The 25,688-nt window shown below is 36.2% G+C and overlaps 1 protein-coding gene across 4 annotated transcripts in view; it reads left to right on the forward strand.

Annotated features, from left to right (window-relative positions):
• Positions 1–25,688, forward strand: part of LOC148951827 (uncharacterized) — a 126,945-nt gene that overhangs the window by 96,834 nt on the left and 4,423 nt on the right. The window contains exons 2-3 of one of the 4 annotated variants that reach the window (XM_089089348.1): positions 11,014–11,071; positions 19,631–19,785. In XM_089089348.1, the coding sequence (XP_088945474.1) occupies positions 19,663–19,785 (123 nt within the window). In that variant the 5' untranslated portion in view covers positions 11,014–11,071; positions 19,631–19,662. The remainder of the gene's footprint in view (positions 1–11,013; positions 11,072–19,630; positions 19,786–25,688) is intronic. The other 3 variants (XM_089089349.1, XM_089089350.1, XM_089089351.1) reach the window with 3 other exon arrangements.

Raw genomic sequence — 25,688 nt, forward strand, 5'->3', positions numbered from 1 at the left:
GTAGAATTTTATCATCATTTTTGTTAGAAATAAAGTTTAGCCCCCACCCCTATCGAGAACAATGATGAGTATACATTTACAACGGAAGGGGTGGGTTACTTTTATTTTTGTTTTCCTTTAGTGTCCATTTAGCGCTTTCCCCCACCCCTCTACTGCTCAAACATATACAGAGATGGTGTATATAAGGGTGGGGGCTGATATCCATTTCAAACAAATATAATTATTATGTGTAAAGAGCATAAAAAAAAGGCATCAAGTGGTATATTCACTTTAGTTGTAACTCAATAATATGATTTGGTAAATATTTACCAAAGGGTTTAGGTTAGGAAAATGAAACTTTCAGGAATGGGTCTACAGGCTAAAGTTTCTCCCAGGAAGGTGTTTGGAAGTACTTACCTCCACTCCTCCCTTTAGAGGATCCCAAAATTTGCCTACATAACAGGTCTATACCTATTGTAATTTTGACAAAACAACATTTTACCTTAATTTTCAGTTATCAGTTTCTTTTTCTATGGCTTTAGTTCTGAAAATGCAATTCCTGATATTTGAGTAGATTTTTAAGCCAAATCAATGTTTTTTTTCCAAATTTAGGAAATGTATTTGTATGGGATACCACCAGATGGCTAATTTGACAGTGTATATATATATATATATATACAAATCTTTAAATTAGGCAACTGGCCAACCAGTATTTTAAGGCTAGGACTCCAGCCTGACATAAAGAACCTTATTAAGAAAACAATTCTTACTCTATACTAAGTAGAATGATCCTAGTTTACACATTTTGAAGGGGGAGAGCCTTTATCTTTTCTTCTTTCCTTGTTTTTCCAGCTTTTTTAAGAAATTAATGAATTTCTTAGAACCTATATATTCACAGAATATATACCCCCATCCCTCTAATGTGCAAATATATGCCTAGAATTGGATTCTCAATCTGAATCTAACATCCATTTGCATCACAAATGAACTTAACTCCCATATTAGCCATGTGGTGGATGTCCTATTTGCATATCTTTAAAACCTTATAAATTATGATTGAGCAAAGTTGTGGAGCTGAAAACAATTGTGTTATACTTCATTTGAGCTGAAGATCTATTTTTCAAAGTTTCACTTTTATAACACAGATATATTTAGAGGTCATCAAAGGTCAGGGCCCTCTAGGAAGAAGGAGTAGAGGTTAGTGCTTCAAAATACCTTCCCAGGACACACTTGAGCATGTGGATCCATTCATGGAAGTCTCATTTTCTTAACCTATCCCATTTCCAAGATAGCCAAAAGTAGTTGAAGTATAATTATAGGCCTAGGGTAAAATTCTACATTAGCTACTTTTGGCTATCATGGAAAGGGGCTAGGTTAGGAAGGGATAGGTCTACAGGCTAAAGTATGTCCTGGGAAGGTATTTGAAGTAGCCTACCCACCTCTGCTCCTTCTCCCTCTAGAGGGTCCTGAACTTTGATGACCTTTTAAAATGTGTGATTTATAAAATTGAAACCTTCAATATAGACCTTTTGCTTAAATAAAGAACAGCAAAATTGTTTTCAGCTTCACAATTTTGTTCAATCCTAATTGATAATGCTTTAAAGATGTGCAAATGCATTTCCAAAATTTTGAAAAATTCATCTGTTAAATAAGAAAAACTTTTGCTTCCTAATTATTTAATTTTCACTGAACCTGAATATCTCTATCTCTTCCACAACACTGGAGAATATAAATGGTTTTTCTAAGATTTCTGGAAAAGTAGGTGTTGGCTTTTAACCTTTTTTCATTTATTCAGATAGGGTGATTGTTCAAAGTATCAAACAGACTTAAATTTATAATTATTATTAAAAATAATCAATTAAATTAATTATTTGTTGTGATAATATTTACAAATTAAAAATTGACATAAAGAGGTAATATGTCCTGAGCCTTGGCTTTTGTTTAGAGGTGGCAATCAAAATAGGAAAAACAAATGAAATATCTTTGAACTACTGGCTCACCTTAAAAATCTGATCAGATAAATGAGACACTAAGAAGTGTTTATTAATATTGGACAAAGACTAATCCCCTGCGAAGAAAATATGTCTGTGCAAAAAAGGAACACTGGATAAAGATTCACTAGAAAAACCTTTCTCAAATTTATTGCAGAAAAATGGTAAATGCATTCTTTTATTTTTAACATATCAAAATTTTAGAAAAATTACAAAAGTCTGGTCAATAATATCAATATGAAATTTTACCCATTAAAATATAATCATTTTATAATTAAATTATAAAAACTATTTTTTGATTCTTTTTTTCAAATTTTAATAAAATGTTCAATAATAAAAGAAAAATAACATATTAATATGGGCTATCTCACTTAGCGTATTTTTTTGGAGTTGGGGGTTAATAAAATTTTCAGAGGGAGGTGAGGGGGGGGGTACACAAAAAAACTCAAAAAATGCATACAAAATTTGTTTATGTCCAATTTTGTTACATTTTTACAATACAGACAATAAGTTTGGAGAGGGGTTCAATACTCCCCCCCTGGTGGGGGCCGTGCTATGAATGGGTGAATATAGAAGCAAAGCCAGAAGGGGTATACTGAGGATATATCTACACAGCAACTCATTTGAAAGAAGATTGGAGGCTATTCACTGAAACCCTTTTTACCTCTGGAGGCACTTAATAAACTAAGGTCTAAAAGAATTGCAAGAGATCCGAATTAGTCTGTGATCCAATCTACTTCCAGTACCTGTATCAATCAAGCTATTAAACAATTACTAAAGCCTTTTTGGGGAATTTTAATCCGCCTTTTCTCACATTATGTATATAAACTATAATTTGAAGGCTAGATTGACATGTATGTTACTACCAGTTGCATGTCCAAATAGTTTGGGTTTGGCTGCCTAAGCTCTCGTACTGGACTAGAGAGAAGGAAACAGCTCCATTGATGAGGTTTGTCCAACAGAAATATTGTGAACTCTTTTTGTGGAAGTATACCTTTGACGGTTGAGTTTTGTTACTGTACCACTGACAACCACCCAATTTTGTGTTTTCTGCAGTCACTGACATCACAGTCGCTGAGTGAATCTATCAAGCAACAGTTTCACTAACATGTAACCCTTCTAATAATCTTTCAGACTTTGCAGTGACCTTTAGATTGTACAAAATTTACTATTATGCTTTTGCTGGGCTCCATTTCATATGTGAAGGTTTTCTCATAGTAGATAATGCCTTACTATAGTTGCATCATTTCATGTCAGGGTAGAGTAGCACCTGGCAGTTCAATCTATGTACCAAATCATTTGACAAAAGAACATTTTTGATTACAGCCATCAACACTGTAGTCATGTCGGGCCCACTGGTTGAAGATCAGTTAAGGTTATATTACCCAGCTTTTAGTTTGCTACGATTCCTCTGTTTTATACAATTTAAAGTTTTCTAACATTATGCTACCCCTTGGCCAATACTGAGACTCTCTGACAGCTTCCTTTGGAAAAGAACTCAAATCCTTGAATTTAATATGCTACATTTACCAATGAGATAGTCTCAGTATGTATAGATTATTTGTTGTTGAAAGTGGTGTTATATTACACTGCTTTGTTTTGACCAGTGGAGAAAGAAAAACATTCAAGCAGGAAGTTAGAAACATCAGAACACTCTAACCAAATGTCAGGTTGGGTTACAGCAGAATACTACAGCCAAATGACAGAATGGGTTGCAAACTCACCATTGAAAATATTTTGAGTTTAGGAACTTCTTCTTCTATTTAACAGCAGGTGGGCTTTTCAGTAAAAGTATTTAGCCCTTTTCCTTTTGCTGCACTCTGTGGGCTACAGAGCTACTGGCTTGATTACCTCATATTTATTAGATATATTCAGATATCTTTCAGCAGATCTTTTGACTCTAGGAGTTCAAATATAAGTTGATAGATGTCGATTTCTATGCTCTGTGTGCAGGTATAGTTGGCTAGGTAGGAACAATATGAAGATTTTCTACCCCTCGTGCCTTCAGTTAGATTATCATATGACAGGGCCAGCCTAGAATGAATAGATATCAGGATAGAAGGAAGGAAGAGTGAAGATTCAGCATGTGAATCTTTGGTCTTTGCCTTGCTTGTACCCATTCTTCCAGATATCAGATTTTACAGTGCTTCACTAACACAAGTCTGTTAATCTTTGGCTGCCAAAGCAAACAAACGAATCTTATATTGTATCAGAGGTAATAAATGCTGAATGAATTGACAGTTCTTTTTCTATACTGATGTGAACTCAAAGGACTGAACAGGACTAGCAAGTGGATCAAATGAGAAACGTTTCTGGAGAATGTCCTCTGGCTGAACTGGTGGTTATAAGTCCTCATATTTTCTCCCCAAATATACCTGCCACAAATATTTTTGACATAGGCCTATATGATAACAGTTTTAGTTTTATCCAGTGAAGTAAAATAAACTTCCATTGATTTTGAATTGCAGTTACAAGTATTTTGCAGTAAGTTGCATAGAAAGTTGACCAAGAATTTAGAATTTGACATAGGACCATAAATTTGCTCGAAATAACAGGCAAACAATTGTTTAAAGGCATCTTTATCTTTCAAATAGTACTTTTGGTTAGACTGTTACTCGAGCACAAACCATGCTCTACATACATACCAACACTATTTGTCCACTGCTTAAAGCTGTGAATGGTTAGACCATTGCTTAGGCAATAACCATAAAATAAACTTTGCATCCAGTAAAGTAAAATGAACTTTGCTTAAAAATGTCTAGAATCCCCCTGAGCTGAATATCCAGTCATAGGCTAATGGTAGAAAAGGCCAACACAGAGATTCCGAGTGAGTGAGGGTAAATCTGGCATGAACCCTTTTTATTATTGTATAAAAATGATGTGGTTTAATTTGATGATAGATAAGTCTATCTGTCATCCATCCATCTGTCATCCCTGTGACAAAACTAAGGTTGGTAGTCATAGAAGTCAGGAATGACTTAGTTAAGCTCAACTTTGCTCAGTTGAAAACAGTAAAGGTTTATTTTTGCTCTCACACATCAGCTGATTAACAAAAACAGTTTTATATTATGGCTCGGATCTTTATGTCTGTTCTTTAGAAGAACATATCTGATTTATCATCTCATGTTGATCTGGGTATAAAACTACAAATTGATGAAAGCTACAAAAAAAATAATCCCAATAATTAAAACTATGCTTTTATGTGGGCATCAGAAACTTCCACTCAGAGGACATACAAGATCAAGGACCTTTGTCTTTAGAGGAGACAAGTGAGAATGACGGCAATTTTCGGGCCTTTTTGCAGTATCCTATAAATGGCGGGGATGAATCATTAAAGGCACATGTCACAAGTTGTAGTTTAAGTGGCTTGTATTTAAGTTTTAAGATACAAAATGCCATAATTGAAACCTGTGGTGAATTAAATCAACCCCATTTTGTCCATCATATAAATGAGACAGAATGTTTAGTATTCTCACCAATCAAACTTGTGGCTTTTCTGGAGTAGAGAAATGTACCTTATGTGCAAAGCTTATGTGCAGAGGTCATAAAAATAAAAATATCTCTTATGGAGACTTTTAAAGTTTTTCCATGAAAGTGATACAAAAGAATAAACATTAGAAATAGGAATCATTTTAAAATACTTAAGGGGGACGCTTATGATGGAGCTTTATCTATGAGCAGCAAGTTTCAAGGTTGTGCCAGTATAGTCCACAAAAGTTTTTTCCATGCAGTCTATGTTCACTGTGCAAGTCACTCCTTAAACTTAGCCCTGTGTCATTTGTCCAACATACCTGTTATAAGAATCTCTCTAGACACTATGAAAGAAGTTGTTAGCCTAATTTCTTCAGAATTTCCCTTAATACTCTGTGATTTTCAAATAAATTGTTCAAGAAAGTAATCCTATCACAAGGACAAAAAGAACAGGATTGAGCAAATTTTGCAAGACTAGATGGGCGAAGCACTTATAAGCACTTATTTTATTTTAAAAGATGTGCATTATTATCTATAAGTCTATGAGGTACATTCAAGAACATCCTGATTCAGAGTCTGAACCTTCAAGCAAAGTTTATTTTTTACTATCTGCTCTTGAGAGATGCACTTTCGTTGTAGCTATTTTTATTGTAATTTTAGACAGAAAAAATAAACCGTTGATTTTGAATTGAAGTCTTCAAGTATTTTGCAAGAGATGGCATAAAGACGGTGGGTAATTGTAGACAGAGAAAAGACAAGACAGATAGTCCAAGTACTTGAGAGGCAAATGTTTAAATGGCTGGGGCATGGGTAAATAGCAGGAGTATGGATGACTCTTATTGGACACATACTTGTCAAGTTAGTTTTTTGAAAGACATGCCGACCTAGAATCTTAGGCATGCTGATCAAGAATTCAAAAAGAGGCAAACAAGGCACACTCGTCTATGGTCTTAAGAATTTTGAACAAGAATTTAAAATTGACATATGACCATAAATTTGCTTGAAATAACAGGCACACAGTTGGAAGTGAGTGGAGGGCGACTAACCCCCCTTTCATGCACAACATGTTCACAAACACATCAGATAAGGATTTTATTGTAAGCTTTGTTGTAGACACTAGAACATCGATCATTAGAGGTAAAATTAAAATGTCGCTTTCTCATTTTAACAGTTAACAGAGAGTTGAAGGAAACTAGAACACGATTCTTGCACTCCTTCCACACACACAACCCCACAGACTGTGGAGATCTCCATTTTGTCCAACTTAAATGAAATTTTAGAATTACAGTTTTTGAGGATGAAAACTCCCTCACAGCACATGATGTACGTGGGGTTATTTATGCCCTGGGTGAATATAAGGCTCTTATATATTATTATTCTTTAGAATCGTAAAACATGGCTCAGTAAATTGAATATTAGAAGGGCTTTTGCTCTTTTTAACAGTCAAAAATGATTGGAGGATAACTATCACCCCTCTGAAACCCACCATTTCCCCAAACACATCCAATCTAAATTTTGTGAAAGATATTTTGTTTGACATAGTTTAAAAGCCCAGAAATTAGGTTTTGAGGATGACCCTCTCCCCACAGCCCTCAGGGCAAGGGTCTTAAGTTATGCCCTGGGGGCATAAAAGGTTTTATTTACACAAAGCGTTGTCGTAGAAACTTCAGAAAGGGCTCATTTGATTGAAAATTGAAAGGGCCAGTGCCCTTTTTGATAGTCGGAAGATATTGGAGGGCAACTAACCCACCTCTCACGCCCACCAGTTCCCTAAACGCACCCAATCAAAATTTTGAGATAGCAATTTTCTTCAAAGCAATTGAAAGTTCTGGAAATTAGGTCTTTGAGGATGACACCCGTCCCCCAGTCATCAGAGCAAGTGTTGTAAGTTATGTCCTGGGGGAATATAAGGTTTTATTGAAAGCGTTTTTGTAGAAACTTCAAAAGGGCTCATTCGATTGGAAATGGAAAAGACCAGTGCCCTTTTTTATAGTTGAAAGTGATTGGAGCTCAACTAACGCTCATCTCATGCACACCATTTCCCCAAACACCTCCAATCAAATTTTTGAGACTAGCAATTTTCTTCAAAGTAGAGCAAAATTCTGGAAACTAGGTATTTAGGATGCGACCCCCCCCCACCACAGCCCTCCGGGCAAGAGTTGTAAGTTATGCCCTGGGGGCAATTAAGGTTTTTTTTTTTAGAAAGTGTTGCCATAGAAACTTCAAAAAGGGCTCATTTGATTGGAAATCGAAAAAATTAGTGCCCTTTTTAATAATTGAAAGTGATTGGAAGGCAACTAACACCCCTGCCACGGCCATCATTTATCAAAGAACATCCAATCAAAATTTTGAGAGAGCCATTTTATTCAAGGCAGTCAAAATGTCTGTAAATTACATCTTTGAGGTTGACACACCCACCACAGTCCTTATGGCAATAGCAGTAAGTTCTGCCCTGGTGGCATATAAGGTGTTTATAGATAGATATGCTGTAGAAACTTAAAAAAGTGCTTATGTGATTTGAAATGCAAAGTGCTAGTGCCTCTTTTAATAGTAAGAATTGATTTGAGGGTAACTAACCCCCTCTCATGACCACCATGTCCCCACCCACATCCAATCAAAATCTTAAGAGAGCCAGTTTGGTCAACGGAGTTAAAAGTCTTTGATATATAGTTTTTGAGGATAAAACCCCTTCAAAGCCCTCAGGGTAAGAGCTGTAAGTTATGCCCTGGGGGTATATAAGGTTTTTATAGATAGTGATGCTGTAGAAACTTCAAAAAGATCTCATTCGACTGGAAATTAGAAGGGCTTGTGCCATTTTTAATAGTTGAAAGTGATCAAGGAGGCACACTTGTGCCTCTATAAAGAGGCAACCCACCACAATGTTAAGCGATTTCAGGTCCTAGAGGTCGCAGAGAGACGGCGGTAATCGCATTTTGTAGCCCAAGCTCAAACTAAGAAACTTGCAAAATTTCATCCTCCTCCGACTTTATCTTCATGGGGTAAACTGGGCTGGAAGTTTCGACCCTCCCACCACAGCCCCCTTTAACGTTGTCCGATTGGGCTGAAATTTAGAGGTTAAGTTTTCCTAGGGCCCGGGGGTTTATCCTCGAAATTTTAGCTAAATCCGATCACTCCTTCCCTGTTTTCAGAAAACCAAATATAGCCACTTAAAGTTCATTTCGTTTTTTTTCTTATCCACGCCTACAGGCCACCGTTGGCAACTAATCCGAGTGAATGAGGACTCATTCGAAGCAGAATTTGACCTGTTAGGGTCTTTTGATATTTTCAGACCAAAAAAATTATCCCCCGAATTTACATTTACGAAAAACCTCGTTTTCCTATAATAGCCCATGTTAATTTTTCCCACCACAACCCCCCTTTAACGTTGTTTGATCGGGCTGAAATTTAGAGGATAAGCTTTCCTGGGGCCTGGGAGCTTATCTTCGAAATTTCAGCTCAATCTGATCACTCCTTCCACTGTTTCCAAAAAACAAATATCAAGTTTTGCTTGCTTCAAAAATAGATTCCCATTACTAAAAACAATTACCCGTGTGTGTCGTTAGTGCAGCGGTTAGGACTCCTAACTGTCAGGCGAACAGCCAGTGGTCGATACACAGTTGTAGAAAATTTTGTATATACTGAATTTAAATTTAAAAAAGTAAACACAGCTTCTTTTTTGAATTATTTGAAAAAAATTACGTTTTCTAAAGAGTTAAATAGGCTGAGTTACAAGATCCACCCTTAAAACACCCTGTCGAGAAAGAAAAGAATTTTACACAATCATCTAACAGTTAGTCAAGCAATAATAAGTAATAAACTGTACAAAAACGTGCAGAAATTATTTGAAAAAAACTATGTTTTCTAAAGAGTTTAAGAGGCTGAGTTACAAGGTCGAACCTTAAAACGTGCAGGGATTAGGAGGCACAGTTGGGGGGCTGCCGCCCCCCAAACCCCCGCTTTCGCAGCCTTAACATAAAAAAAATGTTTTTTAAACTGAAAGTAAGGAGCGACATTAAATCTTAAAACGAACAGAAATTATTCCGTATATGAAAGGGGCTGTGCCCTCCTCAACGCCTCGCTCTTTACGCTAAAGTTTGACTTTCTCACAACTCTTTCTTTTAAACAATAAAAAGGTAGTATAACAAAAGTGTAGTATAAAAAGGTAGTATAAAAGGTAGTGTATAAAAAGTGTATAACAGGCTACATTTGTATAAGCACAATACTTTCTCTTTAGCTTTGGAAAACTAAAACCGAAGCTTGCTGAATTCCCTGAGATCTACGGCGTTCTAATTTATATTTATAAAAAATAATCTTGTAATATTTTTTTAATATGATAATAAAGTAATTCAATATTATTAAAACTGGTGAACCTGGTGAACAGACAGTAAAATTCAAATACGTGAATGGTCCTTTGCTATGATTCTAGGCTTTGAAACACCAAGTCCGTATCCAGGGGGTGGGGGGTTTGAAACCCTCCTCCCCTCTCGAAATAGGAAACCCTCCTCCCCAAACAAGTAAGTGTCTTGGATTAGGGCGCTGAACAGCTTGAAAATACCATCCTAAAACTAAGGTGAGTCGTATATCTATTTCTGACAGTTGCACTTATTTAGCCCACACATTTCTATTTATTTTTGAAAAATTAAATGCTTTTGTTTTCTACCACAATTAATTATACCAATGATCAACATTTACATCTGGAAATACAATACAGATCCCTTCCTGAGGATCTGCCAGAATCGCAATAACGCATAAGATCACATTTACGTTTTTCGAGAACAGTTCAGCTATAATAAATAAACCTAAGAAATTATAAAAAAAAGAAAGAAAATGGTAAAAGACTGTTAGTAATAATGATAGGATCCATCTATTATCCACATACATCAAAAAGAGAAATAGCGGAGTAAATCACGAAGAAAGAAGCAGAAAAAGGAATAAAGAAGAAAAATAATCGCACGAAAAAAATTAATAAAACACAGATCAAACCGCGATGAGGACGCGTGTATATCCTGGGAAAGTATTATCAAGCAACTATCTCTATACATTCATTACCTATACGTTTCTTATTACCATTTTGTTTATTATCTATTTAAATTTAGACAAAATATGTTGTGCCTTAAACTTGGGTTTTCAGTCAGTCTTAGTTTTAGAAAATACAGCACTTTTTATTTTAGCAGAATTTTAAGCCATATCAAGGTTTTTTCTTAAATTTAACAAATAGGTTTTCAAATCTTAAAAAGTCTATAAATTGAAATTGAGTGGCACGGGGCTCAAAACCCTTTCTTTTTGCCTCGCTTGAGCTCTATATCTATTTCTCAAGTTTTCACTTTAATAAATAAAGATTTAAAAGGCCAACATAAGTCAGTTTCCACTGGATGAGGTGAAGGTAGATGCTTGAACAGCCTTTCAGGGAATCATTAGGGCTCTAGATCCATTCATGGATACGTTATTCATTGATTCTGCTAAGCTGGAAAATTATTGTCAACTTTTAGACTCTAGTTTAATATTCATTCAGTTTACTGAACTGACATTCAGCAATATTTACATTCTTCGCATAAGTTTTGTTAATTTTTAGGTGTTGGACTCTATGTGCCCCCTTCAAGAAGAATCAAAGGTGATGGAGACCGTGACATGTAAGTTTCTTTGTTATGATTAAAAATAAATGAAAATTGATATAAAAAAATTATAATGTTAAATTAATCATTTTATTTTTGTAACAAATTCTTGATGTGACCGCATTGCCATGCTCCAACAGCGCAACAAAGGATATCCTGAAGTCCTGCAGTGTTGGCTAGGTGGGCTGTCTGGCACTTCGCGATCAAATAGAGGAGGTATAAAACTAAATTAAGCTCAGCTATTTGTGACCAGATTTTTAAAATGGTGTATGTTGTTAAAAGTCAATAGTTTGACTTTCTCACAACTCTTTCTTTTAAACAATAAAAACTTTAGCGTAAAGAGTGAGGCGTTGAGGAGGGCACAGCCCCTTTCATATACGGAATAATTTCTGTTCGTTTTAAGATTTAATGTCGCTCCTTACTTTCAGTTTAAAAAACTTTTTTTTATTTAAAGGCTGCGAAAGCGGGGGATTAGGGGGGCGGCAGCCCCCCAACTGTGCCTCCTAATCCCTGTACGTTTTAAGGTTCGACCTTGTAACTCAGCCTCTTTAACTCTTTAGAAAACGTAGTTTTTTTCAAATAATTTTTGAAGGATAAGCAACACCCCCCTCACACCAACCATGTCCCCAAACACAACCAATCTAAAGTTTGACAAAGCCATTTTGTTCGAAGTAGTGACAATGTCCAGAAATAATGAGTTTAAGGATGACCCTCTCCACACCGCCCTCAGGGCCCGGGTTGTAATTAATGACCGGGGGTTAAGATCAGGTTTTTTTTATAGACCAAGTATTTTTATAACCTTCAAAAATGACTCTTTTTATTGAAAATTGATAGGTCTATGTACATTTTTCATTTTGTAAAGTGATTATATTTCAACTAACGCCCCTCTCACGCCCACCAGGTCCCCACACCCCGCCACTCAAAAATGTGAATTAGCCCTTTTGTTCAAGGTAGTTGAAAGTTCTGATAATTAGGTCTTAGAGGGTGACAACCCCCCTCATAGCCCTCAGGGTAAGGGTTATAATTTATGCCCTGGGGGTATATAAGGTCTTTATAGAAAGTGTCGTCGTAGCAACTCAAAAAGGGCTCATTTGATTGGAAATCGAAAGGGCTAGTGCCCTTCTTTATAGTCGAAAGTGATTGGAAGGCTTGACATTTTTATAGTAAGGATTGTCGTGGGTACAGTGTATTATTTTTTTTTGTTTGTTTAGACCAGGGCACTTCGTATCAAAGGAGTTGTCATAGTAACTTTGAAAAGGGCTCAATCTTTTGAAAATAGAAAGGGCTAATACCCTTTTTAGCAGTCGAAAGTAATTTGAGGGCAACTAGTCCCCATTCCATGCCCTCCCTTCCATTTGCCCATTATGTTTAAAAACTAAATGTCGCCTTAAGATTAAGTCAAAATGCTCCGTGTTAATGCTAATTCCCAATAAGGCATCTCAGCAGTATGCCAAGAATGACTGAGGGCATTATGTTCAAACTTTTGGGGCTACTTCTTCTCTTAAAACTTAATTAATTCAAAATAGCGTAAATGTATCAAAGCTATCGACCGAAGTACAGATTTTTTTTTTCGCGAAGGGTATCAAGGTATATATTTAATATCAAATAGAGGAGGTATAAAATTAAATTAAGATCAACTATTTTTGACCAGATTTTTAAAATGGTGTATGTTGTTAAAAATTGCTGAAAATTTTTCTCCAGCACACAAATAGCAGGCCAAACTATAAAGTCTTAAAAAAACCGAAAGGATTTAAAGAATTATTCTTTTTCTTCTGAAAAGACTATGTAAATATAAAACGAATATAAATTAATTAAAAAACTTTTTCCACAAAATAAGTGTTTCAAAGAAAAGTAAAGAACTCCATTAAACCAAAATGAGCAAAAATAAAATCAAATAATCTACCAAGCGTGAAACTACCACAGATCAGCATTGATAAACAAATAAAACCGATAACGAACAGAAATTACAATAAATAACCAAACTCAGAACGAGCAAAATTAACATGAGTAGGGCTCAAAACCTCTGCCTTCCCAAGGCCAGGACATAATATGCATTTTACTGATAAAAATACAAATGAATGTTCATTGTCATTTTAATATGCACATAATTATATTTAGTAATTTAAATATTAATATTATTTGATTTATTAAAGTTATAAAAGTAAAAAAAAAAATATATTTGAAGTAAAAGTACTCTGAGGCCTAATGGACCTTTACTTTTGGCAGCACTATTTTGTTGCCTCTGACTGTTGATCCTTAAACAGTTTTTGATTAATGCCAAAGGCTAGATATGTGAAAACGGATTTGTTAATATCAAGAAGCTTGTCCCAATTAGACGTGTGACTTATCTTTAAAATCAGTTGTTGTAGTTGCAATTTGCTAGAAAAGTAAAAATAATATTACTTAGTTTTTACATGGTTTGATGTGTTTTACAAAGTGAAAATTTGAACGCTATTGCTGCGAGTTTCTTATTTTTGATTGGAAAGGTAACAAAAGAAAATATAGAAAAAAAACAGAGAAAGAGACAAAAGCAGAATAATTTTTTTTTACATTTAAATGTAAATCAGTGTGAATTCAAATCAAGGGTGCTTATAATGTAGGAAGTGGCTTCTAGTTTCCCTTTTTTATTGTACTGTTTAATTCATAAAAAAAATACAATTTTTAATGTTTTAATTTTTCATTAGGGTAACAAATGCATCATAATTTTTATAAATTATGAATATGATGCCACATGTGTGTTATGTTTGCCATTATATTACAATTTTCTTTCACTAAGAATTAAAATTTACCATGATATAACCACAATTTGCTGATAGCTGGTGTGTCTTTGAAGTAATTCTTTAAATTAAAATGCTTAAAAAAGAAATAAACAATGTATAAAGCGATATATTAAAAAAAGGTTATTGTATATTATAGACATCATTATAGAAAAATTTATTTAGATATAGATGTAACAACTTCCAGGCAAGAATTTTAGCTGATTCATCAGCTGATCGAATTTATCCATTTAACGAACTACGATTTTGAATTTGCCCTGCAATTTTTTTAGAATGAAAGCATGTTGAAAACATGTGTTTAATAGGTAAAATTCACAAAGTCAATGTGATATAATTCCAATTCTGTGAATAGATAGATCTGAAATTAATAAATCCAATTATGTAAATATCTTTTCTTCCTGGTAAAGATTGCCGTGAAATATGGTCAAAGTGACAGCTGAAGACTTGTCACAAAAATTATATATTCAACCTACCTTAAGGGAAAAAGTAGATCTAAAGTCCAAAAATGAGAAAAACAAGAAATGAAACTCAAAGCTAACTTTATAATTTAAAAGTAGAGTGAAGAGCTAAGACTAAAACAAATACTTCAAACCTTGGCCTCTTGACCTAAAGTTGCCAAGTTATTTTAACCCACTTCGTTTGCTTTTTTTTCGTTAAATTGGATTTTAATATTTGATGAATTAACATCTAGCACAAAAATTTCACTTTTGTATTTTCTCGTGTTCCAGCGCTTCTTGTAATGCTGTTATTCATGGACTCCTACTTTGTTCACTCGGCTTACCTATTGACCGTCATGAAGGGCGTTAGTGTACAGTTGGTCTTTGGATTTGAGTATGCCATTCTAATGACATTTGCTCTGTCAACCGCTGTGAAACATTTGCTTCATACCATTTATTCGACGCCGACAATTGCATGGGAAAATAAAGCAGTCTATTTTTATTATTTGGACCTTATTTTTGTTGAGTTGATGCTGTGTTCATTTCATTTTACTCACAGAAATCTATTGTAATATGTTTGTGGGTCAGTTTAAGGGAGGAACGACCTCCTTTAAATACATTATAAATATTGAGCTTGCCTATTGTTCCTAAACCAAATCGCGGACCTTGTATTCTCTTTATTCTCTTCTTCATCATACTTTTCCTTTGGATTTACTTTTGCAATTTCCATATTCTAGTCTACTTGGTCAATTGCCTTTTTCATCTTCCTATACCATCCTTTTATTTCGATAGAGATTGTTATTTAGTATAGTAGTATTTGCTCTAAAAAAAGGGTCTATTATATGATAAGATAGTTTTTAGGACAAATATGTTCTCCATAAAGAGGAAATTTAGTATAGTTTTTTTTTGCAAGAATACACGGTTTTTCATCTTTAATTGAAAAAGCATATATGTAGGAATTGAAATGATCAACCACCGTCAAAACACAAGCATATCCTTTTTCTGAAACAGGCAAACCACCTCTTGATCTCTAAATATCTATGGATATTAAATTGCCTACGCCTGAAGGAACCATACAAGCTCCTAATTCTGCACGCGGCATTATCGGTGGTGATCTATGCTTTGAACACCCTACGTAGCTTGAATGATTATGAGTGACAATTTGGTACATTCATCCTTAACTCCAACTGCAGCACAGAGCTACATTTTCTGTACTAAAAATTACTTCCACTCAGCCCCCATAATCCACATCCTTAATATTGACTTAGTAGTTGGTGTCATTTGGGCTTATAAAGGGGAATAAGTTTGTGTAGTAATATCTTCTTTGATTTTCTTTAAAACAAATAATTTTCTTGGGTTTGGCAGTGGGTTGTATCAGGCTTTATGAGTAATGTTCTAGGGGCATATATAGTTCTTATGGAAGGGATGCTTGTATAAACTTTGGAGAGGGCGCGTTTTATTTTACATTTTAATCTATTGTTCACTTTTTAAGAGTCAAAATAGATCGAAGGGCAACTAGCCCGCCCCCTCCTCCACCTAACGGCCATATGGCTCCTATGTTCTATTTATTTAATATTTTTTTTTCCCATAGGTAGTTCACATTGATGGGGTAGTCATAGTAACTTTAATGGGGGATCATTCAATTGGAAATTTAGTGTTCTTGTGCCCTTTTTAATAGACAAATTTTATTGAAGGGCCAATCGCCCCCCCCCCTCCCACGCCCATCATTCCCACAAACACATCAAATCAAAATTTTGAGATAGCCATTTTGTTCGTAGTAGTCGATTTCCACATAGAAAATTTTTTTTGAAGAGGTTACTCCCCCACCACCTGGGCCCTGGGGGTCTATAAGGTTTTTATAGAAGGCGTTCTCGTAAAACCTTCCAAACAGTCTAATTCGATTGGAAATTCACATGAATTCTGTCGTTTTCAATATTCAAAAGAGGTTGGAGGGCAACTAGCCCCCCCCCCCCGCCCCTCAGTCCCCCCAACACCTCCAATAAAAGTTTTTGAGATAGCCTTTCTGTTCAGCGTAACTTATTTCAAGATAGAAAATGTGTTTTTAAGGAGAACACTCCCCCACAACCCTCAGGGCTCGGGTTTTAAGTTATGACCTGGGGGCATATGAAGTTATAGAAGGTGTGGTTGAAGAAACTTCAAAAAATGCTCATTTGAGTTTACAATCAAAGGGATAGTGCCCTTCGTAATCTTAAACAAAGATTTGAGGCCAAGTGGCCCCCCCTCCCATGCCCAGAATTACCCCAAACACCACCCATAAAAATTTGGAGATAGCCATTTTGTTCAGCGTAGTTGATTTCCAGATAGAAAATATGTTTTTAAAGAAGACACTCTCCCACATCCCTTAGGGCAGGGGTTTTAAGTTGTACCCTGGAGGCATATAAAGTTTTTATAGAAGGTGGTGTTGTAAAAACTTCAAAAAAGGCTCATTCCATTGGAAATTCAATGGGCTAGTGCCCCTTTTAATAGTCAATAGTGATTAGAGGGCACCGAGACCCCCGCCTCAGCCCCTCCTTCCCCCAAACCCCTCCACGCACAATTTTGTGTTAGTAATTTTTTTCAGCATAGTTGATTTTCAGATAGAAAATATGTTTTTGAGGAGGGCACTCCCCCACAACCCTCAAGGCAAGGGTTCTAAGTTATACCCTGGGGGTATATAAGGTTTTTATAGAAGGTGGTGTTGTAGAAACTTCAAAAAAGGCTCATTCGATTGGAAATTTCAAGGGCTAGTGCTCTTTTTAATAGTTGAAAGTGATTTGAGGACAACTAACCCCCCTCTCATGCCCACCTTTTCCCCAAACACATCCAATCAAAATTTTGAGACAGACGTTTTATTAAACGTAGTTTTAAGTTCTGGAAATTAGGTCTTTGAGGATGACAACTCCCCCACAGTCCTCAGGGCAAGGGTTGTAAGTTTTGTATAGATAACATTGTCGTATAAACTTCAGAGAGTGCTCATTTGATTGGGAATTGAAAGTTCTAGTTCACTTTTTAAGCATCAAAAGAAACGTTTATAATATCCATTTCATTAAAAATAGTTCAAAGGTCAGATAAGAAAAATTGCTGTGTTGACAGAACCCGTCAGAGCCCGGAGGCAGGCATTATGAGTAATGCTCTAGGGGCATATATAGTTCTTATGGAAGGGATGCTCGTATAAACTTCGGAGAGGGCTCATTTCATTTGAAATTGAAAGTTCTTGTTCACTTTTAAAGAGTCAAAATAGATCAGAGGGCAACTAGCCCTCCCCCCTCCTCCACGTAAAGGCCATACGGCTCTACCCCCTAAATGCCTCAGATAAAAATTTTGAGATAGACATTTTGTTAAAAATAGTTCAAAGTTCTAATAACAAAAAAATGTGGTGTTGATACAGCCCCCCAGAGCCCGGGGGTAGGTGTTGTAAGTTATGCCCTAGGGGCATATATGGTTGTTATGGAAGGGATGCTTGTATAAAAGTCCTAGAAGGCTCATTCAATTGGAAATTGAAAGTTGTAATTCACTTTTTAAGAGTCAAAAGTGATTGGAGGGCAGATAGCCTCCCCCCACTCTCCATTCATTTTTGTTCCTGATGCACTTCATATAGAAGGGGTCGTCGTATAAACTTCATAAACTTCCCCAAACACATCTGATAAAAATTTGAGGGAGCCATTTTGTTAAAAATAGTTGAAAGATCATATAACAAAAACACCTTTACGTATGGTCATTTATTTAAAAATAGTTCAGAGATCAGATAGGAAAAACTCCTGTCAACCCCCCCCCAAGGGCCGGGGAAGGCGGTGTAAATATTGCGGTGGGGGCATATATGGTTCTTATGGAAGGTAGGCTTGTATAAACTTCAGAGAGGGTTGATTTGAATGGAAATTAAAAGTTGTAATTCATTTTCGCAATTTCATTTTAGGCAAAGCACTCTTAAATGCTAATTACTTTCCAGTTTGATTATTATCGGAGAACCTATTAGATTGTACAATATAATTTTGTTGATGTATGTAAAAACGATCAGAATTAATAATTTTGTCATAAATGGGACTTAGAAAAGTTTCTCCAGTGTCTCTATTAAAAGCTACCTTTTGGTGAATGTGCTTTTTTTATTTCAACTGCCTCCCTGAAAACTTGCGTGTGACCTTTAACGGGGGCAACAATGGAGGTTTCGTCAAACAAAATGAAATGGTGTGGACTCTCATACACATGTTGCGCCAAGGCGGAATCAAAAACCTCAACGGTGAAAGGGTTGAATAAAAAACACAAGTCTAAATGGCATTTCGCAATTTCATTTTACGTAAAGCACTCTTAAAGGCTAATCGCTCTCCGGTTTGATAATTGCCCGGGAGGGGGTCTAATTGCCCTCCATTTTTTGGTCACTTAAAAAGGGCACTAGAACTTTTAATTTCCGTACGAATGATCCCTCCTACAATATTCTAGAGCTACTGGATCAATAAAAAAAAAAAAAAAAAAAAAAAAAAAAAAAAAAAAAACGTGCAACCGTGATCTTTGTTCTGGCAAAATATACAATATTCCATATTTTTGTAGATAGGACCTTGAAACCTCTATAGTAGGGTTCTCTGATGCGCTGAATATGGTGGTGTGATTTTCATTAAGGTTATATAGCTTTTAGGGGGTGTTTCCCCCTTTTTTTCGAAAATTAGGCAAATTTTCTCAGGCTAGTAACTTTTGATGGGTAGAAATAAACTTGATGAAACTTATATATTTGAAATCAGCATTAAAAACCAATTCGTTTGATGTATCTGTTGGTTATCAAAATTCTTTGTTTTAGAGTTTCGGTTACTATTGAGCCGGGTTGATCCTTACTTACAGTTCGTTACCACGAACTGTTTGAAACATCAGTCGAAGCATTGTATAAAAAGTTGGTCCTAAGCGTATAGGAGCTTTTTATCTCATCTAAATATCACTATTTTCTAGTTAGCTAGCACGTTGGTATGCAAGTTTGCGAGGGATCATCCAAACGACCTAAGTTCAGAGATCCACGGAAATGTTGTGGGGTATATTCCAAAATTTTTGGGGAGAGGTTTTTCTTATAAAAACACTAAAGAAGGTAGTTTTAAACGTCTCAAGCGGTTACAATTACCACCCCCATGAAAAAAAGTGTTAAAACAAATAGAGTTTTATGTTGAATACACTAGTTGACCACGTCCCTCCATCTGAAATGGAATGGACCCCACCCGAAATAATCCTAGATGTCTGTTTCTGATAGATTCCAGTTTCGCATGGGCTGTTTCATGACATCTTGTCTCAACCACAATTTTTCTAAATGAGATCTTTGTACTTGGTTCTACTTGACTCATTGCTGCTAAAACATACGTTCAGATTTTATATAATAATAATTCCTTTAGTTTTCCAGGTCCTGAACAGAAAACTGTAATCTATGCATTCTTTTCAAGAAGATATCGACCAAAATATGGTATATCCCACATCCCCAATGGTCAACAACCCCAAGGGGGTTATTGCAAAGCTGACTAACAGAAATAACTATCAACGCTTATCTGTCGTAAGTACTTAACCAATTATGGCTCAGATCATCGTAAATATTACTCAATTACGTTTCAAATCAAGTTATTAAAATTAAAAGACAATGCCCACAATAAACTTGCTCGATCTTACCTGTTCTTACCTCGATCTTACCGTGGTAAGGGGTTAGGTGCTCACATCGATGCACAATTTTAATGAAGTTTGTTTCCAGATTTACCAAGCCTATTAGCACGTTAAAATCGTCTTTATTGATACACCAGGGCTGAAATTGCAAATAGGCTATTGAGGCTAAAACACATGCATAAAGTCTCAGGTTCAGAATAAATCCATAAAGAAAACAAATACTACCTCTTAACGAACCATGGTTGTCAGTTATGTTTCGTTTCACTTAAGTATATCCATTGTTTATCATTCAACTGTGTATTAGACTTAAACTGCGTTGAAAATTTTCGAAGAGTATTTTTGAACTATGTCCTTGTGAATAATTTGCTAAACTTAAGTAAAATTCAAATTTTAAATAAGGAGCCTCGATGTCTTGAATTTGCGTTAAACAACCCTTATATATGACTGTTGGGACCGTTGATCCTGGTTTGTTTCAGATAAATGCCCTTCCCAGATTATTTTCTTTTGGGTCCCTTAATTATTCTCTTTTCCCCCTAGTAATAATTATTAATTTTCCTTTGATTTTGGCTGTGCCATTTTTTCCTTCTTTAACTGCGTAGTTTGTTAAACAAACCACGAGGCTTTAATTGCGCAGTTAGGGATGATTCACCATAGTTAAAAAACTACTTTCAGAGACCAAGTTTGGTCCAAATTCTTGGGGGGGTTAAAGAAGGGGCATAAAGCTGATTCATTTGAAGTAAGGAAGTAATTGGTAAGCACTTGGATTAGATGGAAAAAATCCACATACCTCCCACTGCAGGTTGAGCGGTCTCAACTGCGTGCGGTTGAGATGGTTTGAGTTCAGTTCATTATGATGGTGTGAGTTCAGTTCTGTCATATGCGTGATTGAATACAGTAAGCCTTTTTATACTATATAATATTTGATTTTTAGCCTAGTTAGAGTCCAAGGAGATGGTTATAAATATTAGCGGTAACCCAGAATGGGTACCCTTAGCCCTAAAGTGGCCCCTTTGACCGTTCGATCACATTATCGTACCCTAAGGCAGGGTATATTGTAAATTGGGTACTGACATATCCGATATTCACAGAACCGTTGGGGTAAGCGCGGACATCCCACTCTAATGTTTGGCACCACCGGGGGCTTCCCCCTCTTGTAAGTGGTGTTGCACCATTTTTTCAACAATAAGTGGTGACACTCGTACCTTACCACACCAATTCTGGTGGCAGCGAAAAAGGAGCTATCAGTGGCGTTTCTGAAAATACTGGTGAAAATTAGCCTACAGTATGCCTATAGGCTATAGGCTGTAAAAATTGGCACGGAAAGACTGAGTTGAAAGATTGCGAATTTAAAATTTTATAAGCCAGGCTCTTACCTAGGAACGACGCAGTGCAGGAGAAACGGTATAACCCCTTTCATTACCTCTTTTCATCAAGCTTTCGGCTAAGCATGAACGGAAATTAGGGAAAATTAAAAAAACTATGGAATTATGAAGATCTAAAATGGGTTGTGACTTTTTGAACAATAATAAAAAAGAATAACTTGAAATTAACTGAGTTTGAGTTTACAGTGGGGGAATCTCCGTATTGAAAAGTATTACAGGGTTTAAGGACCGTTAATAAAAGCTGAAAGTTGGGTTATTATTTGAGTGAATTTGGCGGACTTAAATATAATCTTTAGTGACGAAGGTTATAAGATTATTGAAGACGGCAAAATAGGAGGATTTGTCAGTTTGGTGCGCAAATTTGAGAAGGAAGGTGGGAGGAACCTGTCCTATTGAGTAAGCGGCCTAAGAGGAGATTACATTTGGAGTACAAATATCTAGGGAGGATACTTGATTTGATTTATAGGGTTGACTTTAGTCCAGCTAATTCACTAGTGGAATATTTGCACGGTTCTTTGGTTTACTTTCTTATCCAACCCCTGTTAATTTCTTTTTCGGAGATATATTTCACTCGCGTAAAACTGCTTGCTGCGAAAGAAGTCGTTATTCCCTAATGAAGTCTAGATATTCCGGTTATTTGAAAAAGGGGGGAATATATTTACACGGCGGTAATAATTCACAATATTAATTGCGTATCATAATTTTTGCGTGTGCCAATTGTTGAACTTGCCAAGATTGCCTAATTAATTAAGAGATAATATAATCAGAAAGGAGTATACGCGGTAAAATGAGGAGGTACGAAATAAAAAAGGAAGAAATAATATGTGAAAAGACAAGACGAACTCACCCCCCGGAGGCTGTGCCAAATGAAGGGGAGTTCCGGGTTAGAGATACGAAACGAAAAAATATGGACTGTAAGATACTGGCTTATTTATGGAGTAAAAGTTCGGGCATAGTCATTCACTCAAACATAGTTAATAATGACGAATTTCTACAAATGATGGAATCTAGCTGTCAGAAAGATCGCGACGAAGAGGAAAAATTAGAGAGACAATATAACGCGGTGTTTGAGATGGAAGAAGCGGCGTTTGAGATTTCTCGGGGGGTGAAGAAAGGGGCATAAAGCCGATTCATTTGAAGTAAGGAAGTAATTGGTAAGCATATGGATTGGTTGGAAAAAATCCACCTACCTTCCATCGCAGGCACGCGGTTGAGCGGTCTAGGATAAAATTATGATGGTGTGAGTTCAGTTCTGTTATATGCGTGATTGAATACAGTAAGATTTTTTATACTATATAATCCTTGACTTTTTAGCCTAGGTAGAGTCCCAGGAGATAGTTAGAAATATCAGAGGTAACCCAAGATGGGTACCCTTGGCCTTTAAATGGCCCCTTTTACCGATCGATCAGGTTATCGTACCCTAAGGTAGCGTATAGTGTAAATTGGGTACTGACATACCCGATATTTACAGAACCGTTTGGGTAAGCGCGGGCATCCTACTATGATATTTGGTGCCACCGGGGGCTTCCCTTCTAGTAAGTGGTGTAGCACCATTCTTGCACCAATAAGTGGTGATACCAGTACCTTAGCACACCAATATTGACCCATTATTTGAGGTATGAGGTCATTTTAGCGTGGGAATCAAAATAACCATATTAATGCGCTTGAAATAATGTCACGAGCGAGATATTCAGAATATTTTCTATAACATGATAATGGTTTATTTAGAATAACGGTAGTAGAATGTGCCGTCTGGATTACGTGGCTGCTATGTACCAAGGTCACCTTTGGGCGAGAGCGTTCGGCTACTTACTTTTTTTCCTTGCCCACAGAGGCTAGTCCATTTGATTTCAGTAGAATTTAGCAAATATTAGCAGCTGGGATTTTCGTTGCGCCTTTAGAGGGTTCGAGTTAAATTTGACTGACACTATCTCTTGTTGTGATCTCTGATGTGACCCATTTGTGACTGTTTCCTGACACTTCACGGTACCTCGATACCAGAGGTTTAGCTTAAACTTTATCTGCCGTAAACCAGTACATTCAATTTTAAAGGATGTTTCATCATGACGGAGAAAAGAATTCCGCTAATAGAAGGTGTGCTCTGGATTACGTGGCTACTATGAACCAAAATCACCCCCTAAGGCACTCCTGGGTATCAATGAACTCTGAATAGACTTGTAAACTAGTTGTGTAAGATGTACTGGATTGCTCTACTATGTGGAACAAAATTGCTGTCTAAAAATTTTGATTGGATGTGCATAGAATATTTATGACCTTGGGAGAAGGGATTTTTACCCTCCAATCTCTTTTTACTCTTACAAAGGGCAGTACAGCTTTTAGTCTTTAGTCATATTAGCTTTTTTAAAAGTTTCATGGATATTTCTTCTCAATAGCATGTACTATTTGTAAACAGTGTACGAGTTGTCTAGGTTACAGCCCTTGTTCTGGGGGTGGTGAGGGGATTGACATTCCTAAAGGTATAATTACAGGATCTTTCAACAATATTGAAGAAAGTAGACGTCTCAAAATCTGGATTGGATGTTTTTTTGGAAAATAATAGTCATATGGGGGGGGGGGCTGGCTGCCGTCAATTCACTTTTGACTCTTCAAAAGAACACTGTATCTTCCAATTCCCAATAAATGAGTCCTATCCGAAGTTCATACAACCATCCATTCCATAAAAACCCTGTATGCCTCTGGGGCATAACTTAGAATCCTTTTCCCCAGGTTCCGACGGGCTATTTCAACCCAAAACGCCAATTTATATGATCTTTTAGAATATTTTGAACAAAATGGCTGTCTCAAGAATTTTTATCGGGTGTATTTGGGGACAAAGTGACGTGGGGTGAAGCTAGTCCTCCCATCTCTTTTTACTCTTAAAGAGGACACTAGGATTTCTGATATCCAATTGAATGTGCCAAATCCGAAATTCATACAACCACCCTTTCCATAAAAGCTTTAAATTTTAACAATGGTGACTAATATGACTTATATCCCTTGTCCAGACGGTTGGGGGGGGCAGTATCCTTAAAAACATAACTTGCTTAACATAATGGCTATCTCTAAATATTTATAGGATGTGTTTGATGAAATGATGGTCGTGGGAGGGGGGGCCTGGTTGCCCTCAACTCACTTTTGACTCTTTAAAAGAGCACTATAACTTCCAATTTTCAGTCAAATGAGTCCTATCCAAAGTTTATACGACCATCCATTCCATAAAAACCCTATATACGTTTGGGGCATAACTTAGAACCCTTTCCCCCAGGGTCTGAGGGGCTATTTTCACTCTGAACGCCAATTTGTATAGTCTTTAGATTATTTTGAACAAAGTGGCTATCTCAAGAATATCTATCGGATGCAATTGGGGAAAAAAAGTGCTGGGTGGGACTAGTTGCCCTCCTCTCACTTTTTACTCTTAAAAAGAACACTAGTATTTCTGATTTCTAATTGAATGAGCCAAATCTGAAGTTCAGACAGCCACCCTCTTCATTAAAACCTTAAATGTTAACAATGGTAACTAATAAAACTTACAGCCCTTGTCCCGAGGGCCGTGGGGGTTGTCATCATCAAAAGCATGATTACTGGATATTTAAAATTCGCATAACAAAATGGTTATCTCAAAATTTAGATTTGATTCGTTGGGGAAAATGATGTGTGGAGTTGTCTTCCAGTCACTTTCGACTATTAAAAAGGGCACGAGAACTTACAATTTTCCAATCCAGCGAGCACCCTCCAAAGCTTATGTGACCACCCTATCCAAAAAGACCTTAAATGCTCCCAGGGCTTAACTTACAACCCTTACCTTGAGGACTCTGGGGGGGGGGGGGGTGATCTTCAAAACATAACTAATGGACCTTTCAACTACGCTGAACAAAATAGCCATCTCAACATTTTGATTGGAAGTATTTGGGGAAACAATGGGCATAGAGGGGGCTGGTTGCCTTCCAATAACTTTCAACTATTAGAAACATATAACATAACTCTGCTTAACTCCTGATTTAATATGGAGCCAGCTACTAACAACATTTCCGATCTTAACCCTTTACATACTGAACCTCTCTTGTCAACGTTGTTTACCAAGTCGTTTTTTACCGTTATTTCTCAACTATTTGTTTTTTAGGATTTTTCAAAATACGCTTTTTGATGTCTGGTGATACATTATTTATGCATAAAAGAAGGTATATCCAGATACTTTAAAAATAAAGAAATAGAAAAAAGCCTTTGGCACCCTAGAGGTTACTTCCATATTATTCAGTACACACTCAAGAAGTTCGCTGAATATAAGAACTAAGAAAGCCGGTTACATGTCCACAAAGACAAATGACGGGTGATAAATAGCATATATATATATATATATATATATATATATATATATATATATATATATATATATATATATATATATAAATTAGGTATG

This window comes from Artemia sp. Qi Xiang Cuo, chromosome 5 (genome assembly GCF_049724085.1).
Source record: "Artemia sp. Qi Xiang Cuo chromosome 5, ASM4972408v1, whole genome shotgun sequence".
NCBI lineage: Eukaryota > Metazoa > Arthropoda > Branchiopoda > Anostraca > Artemiidae > Artemia > Artemia sp. Qi Xiang Cuo.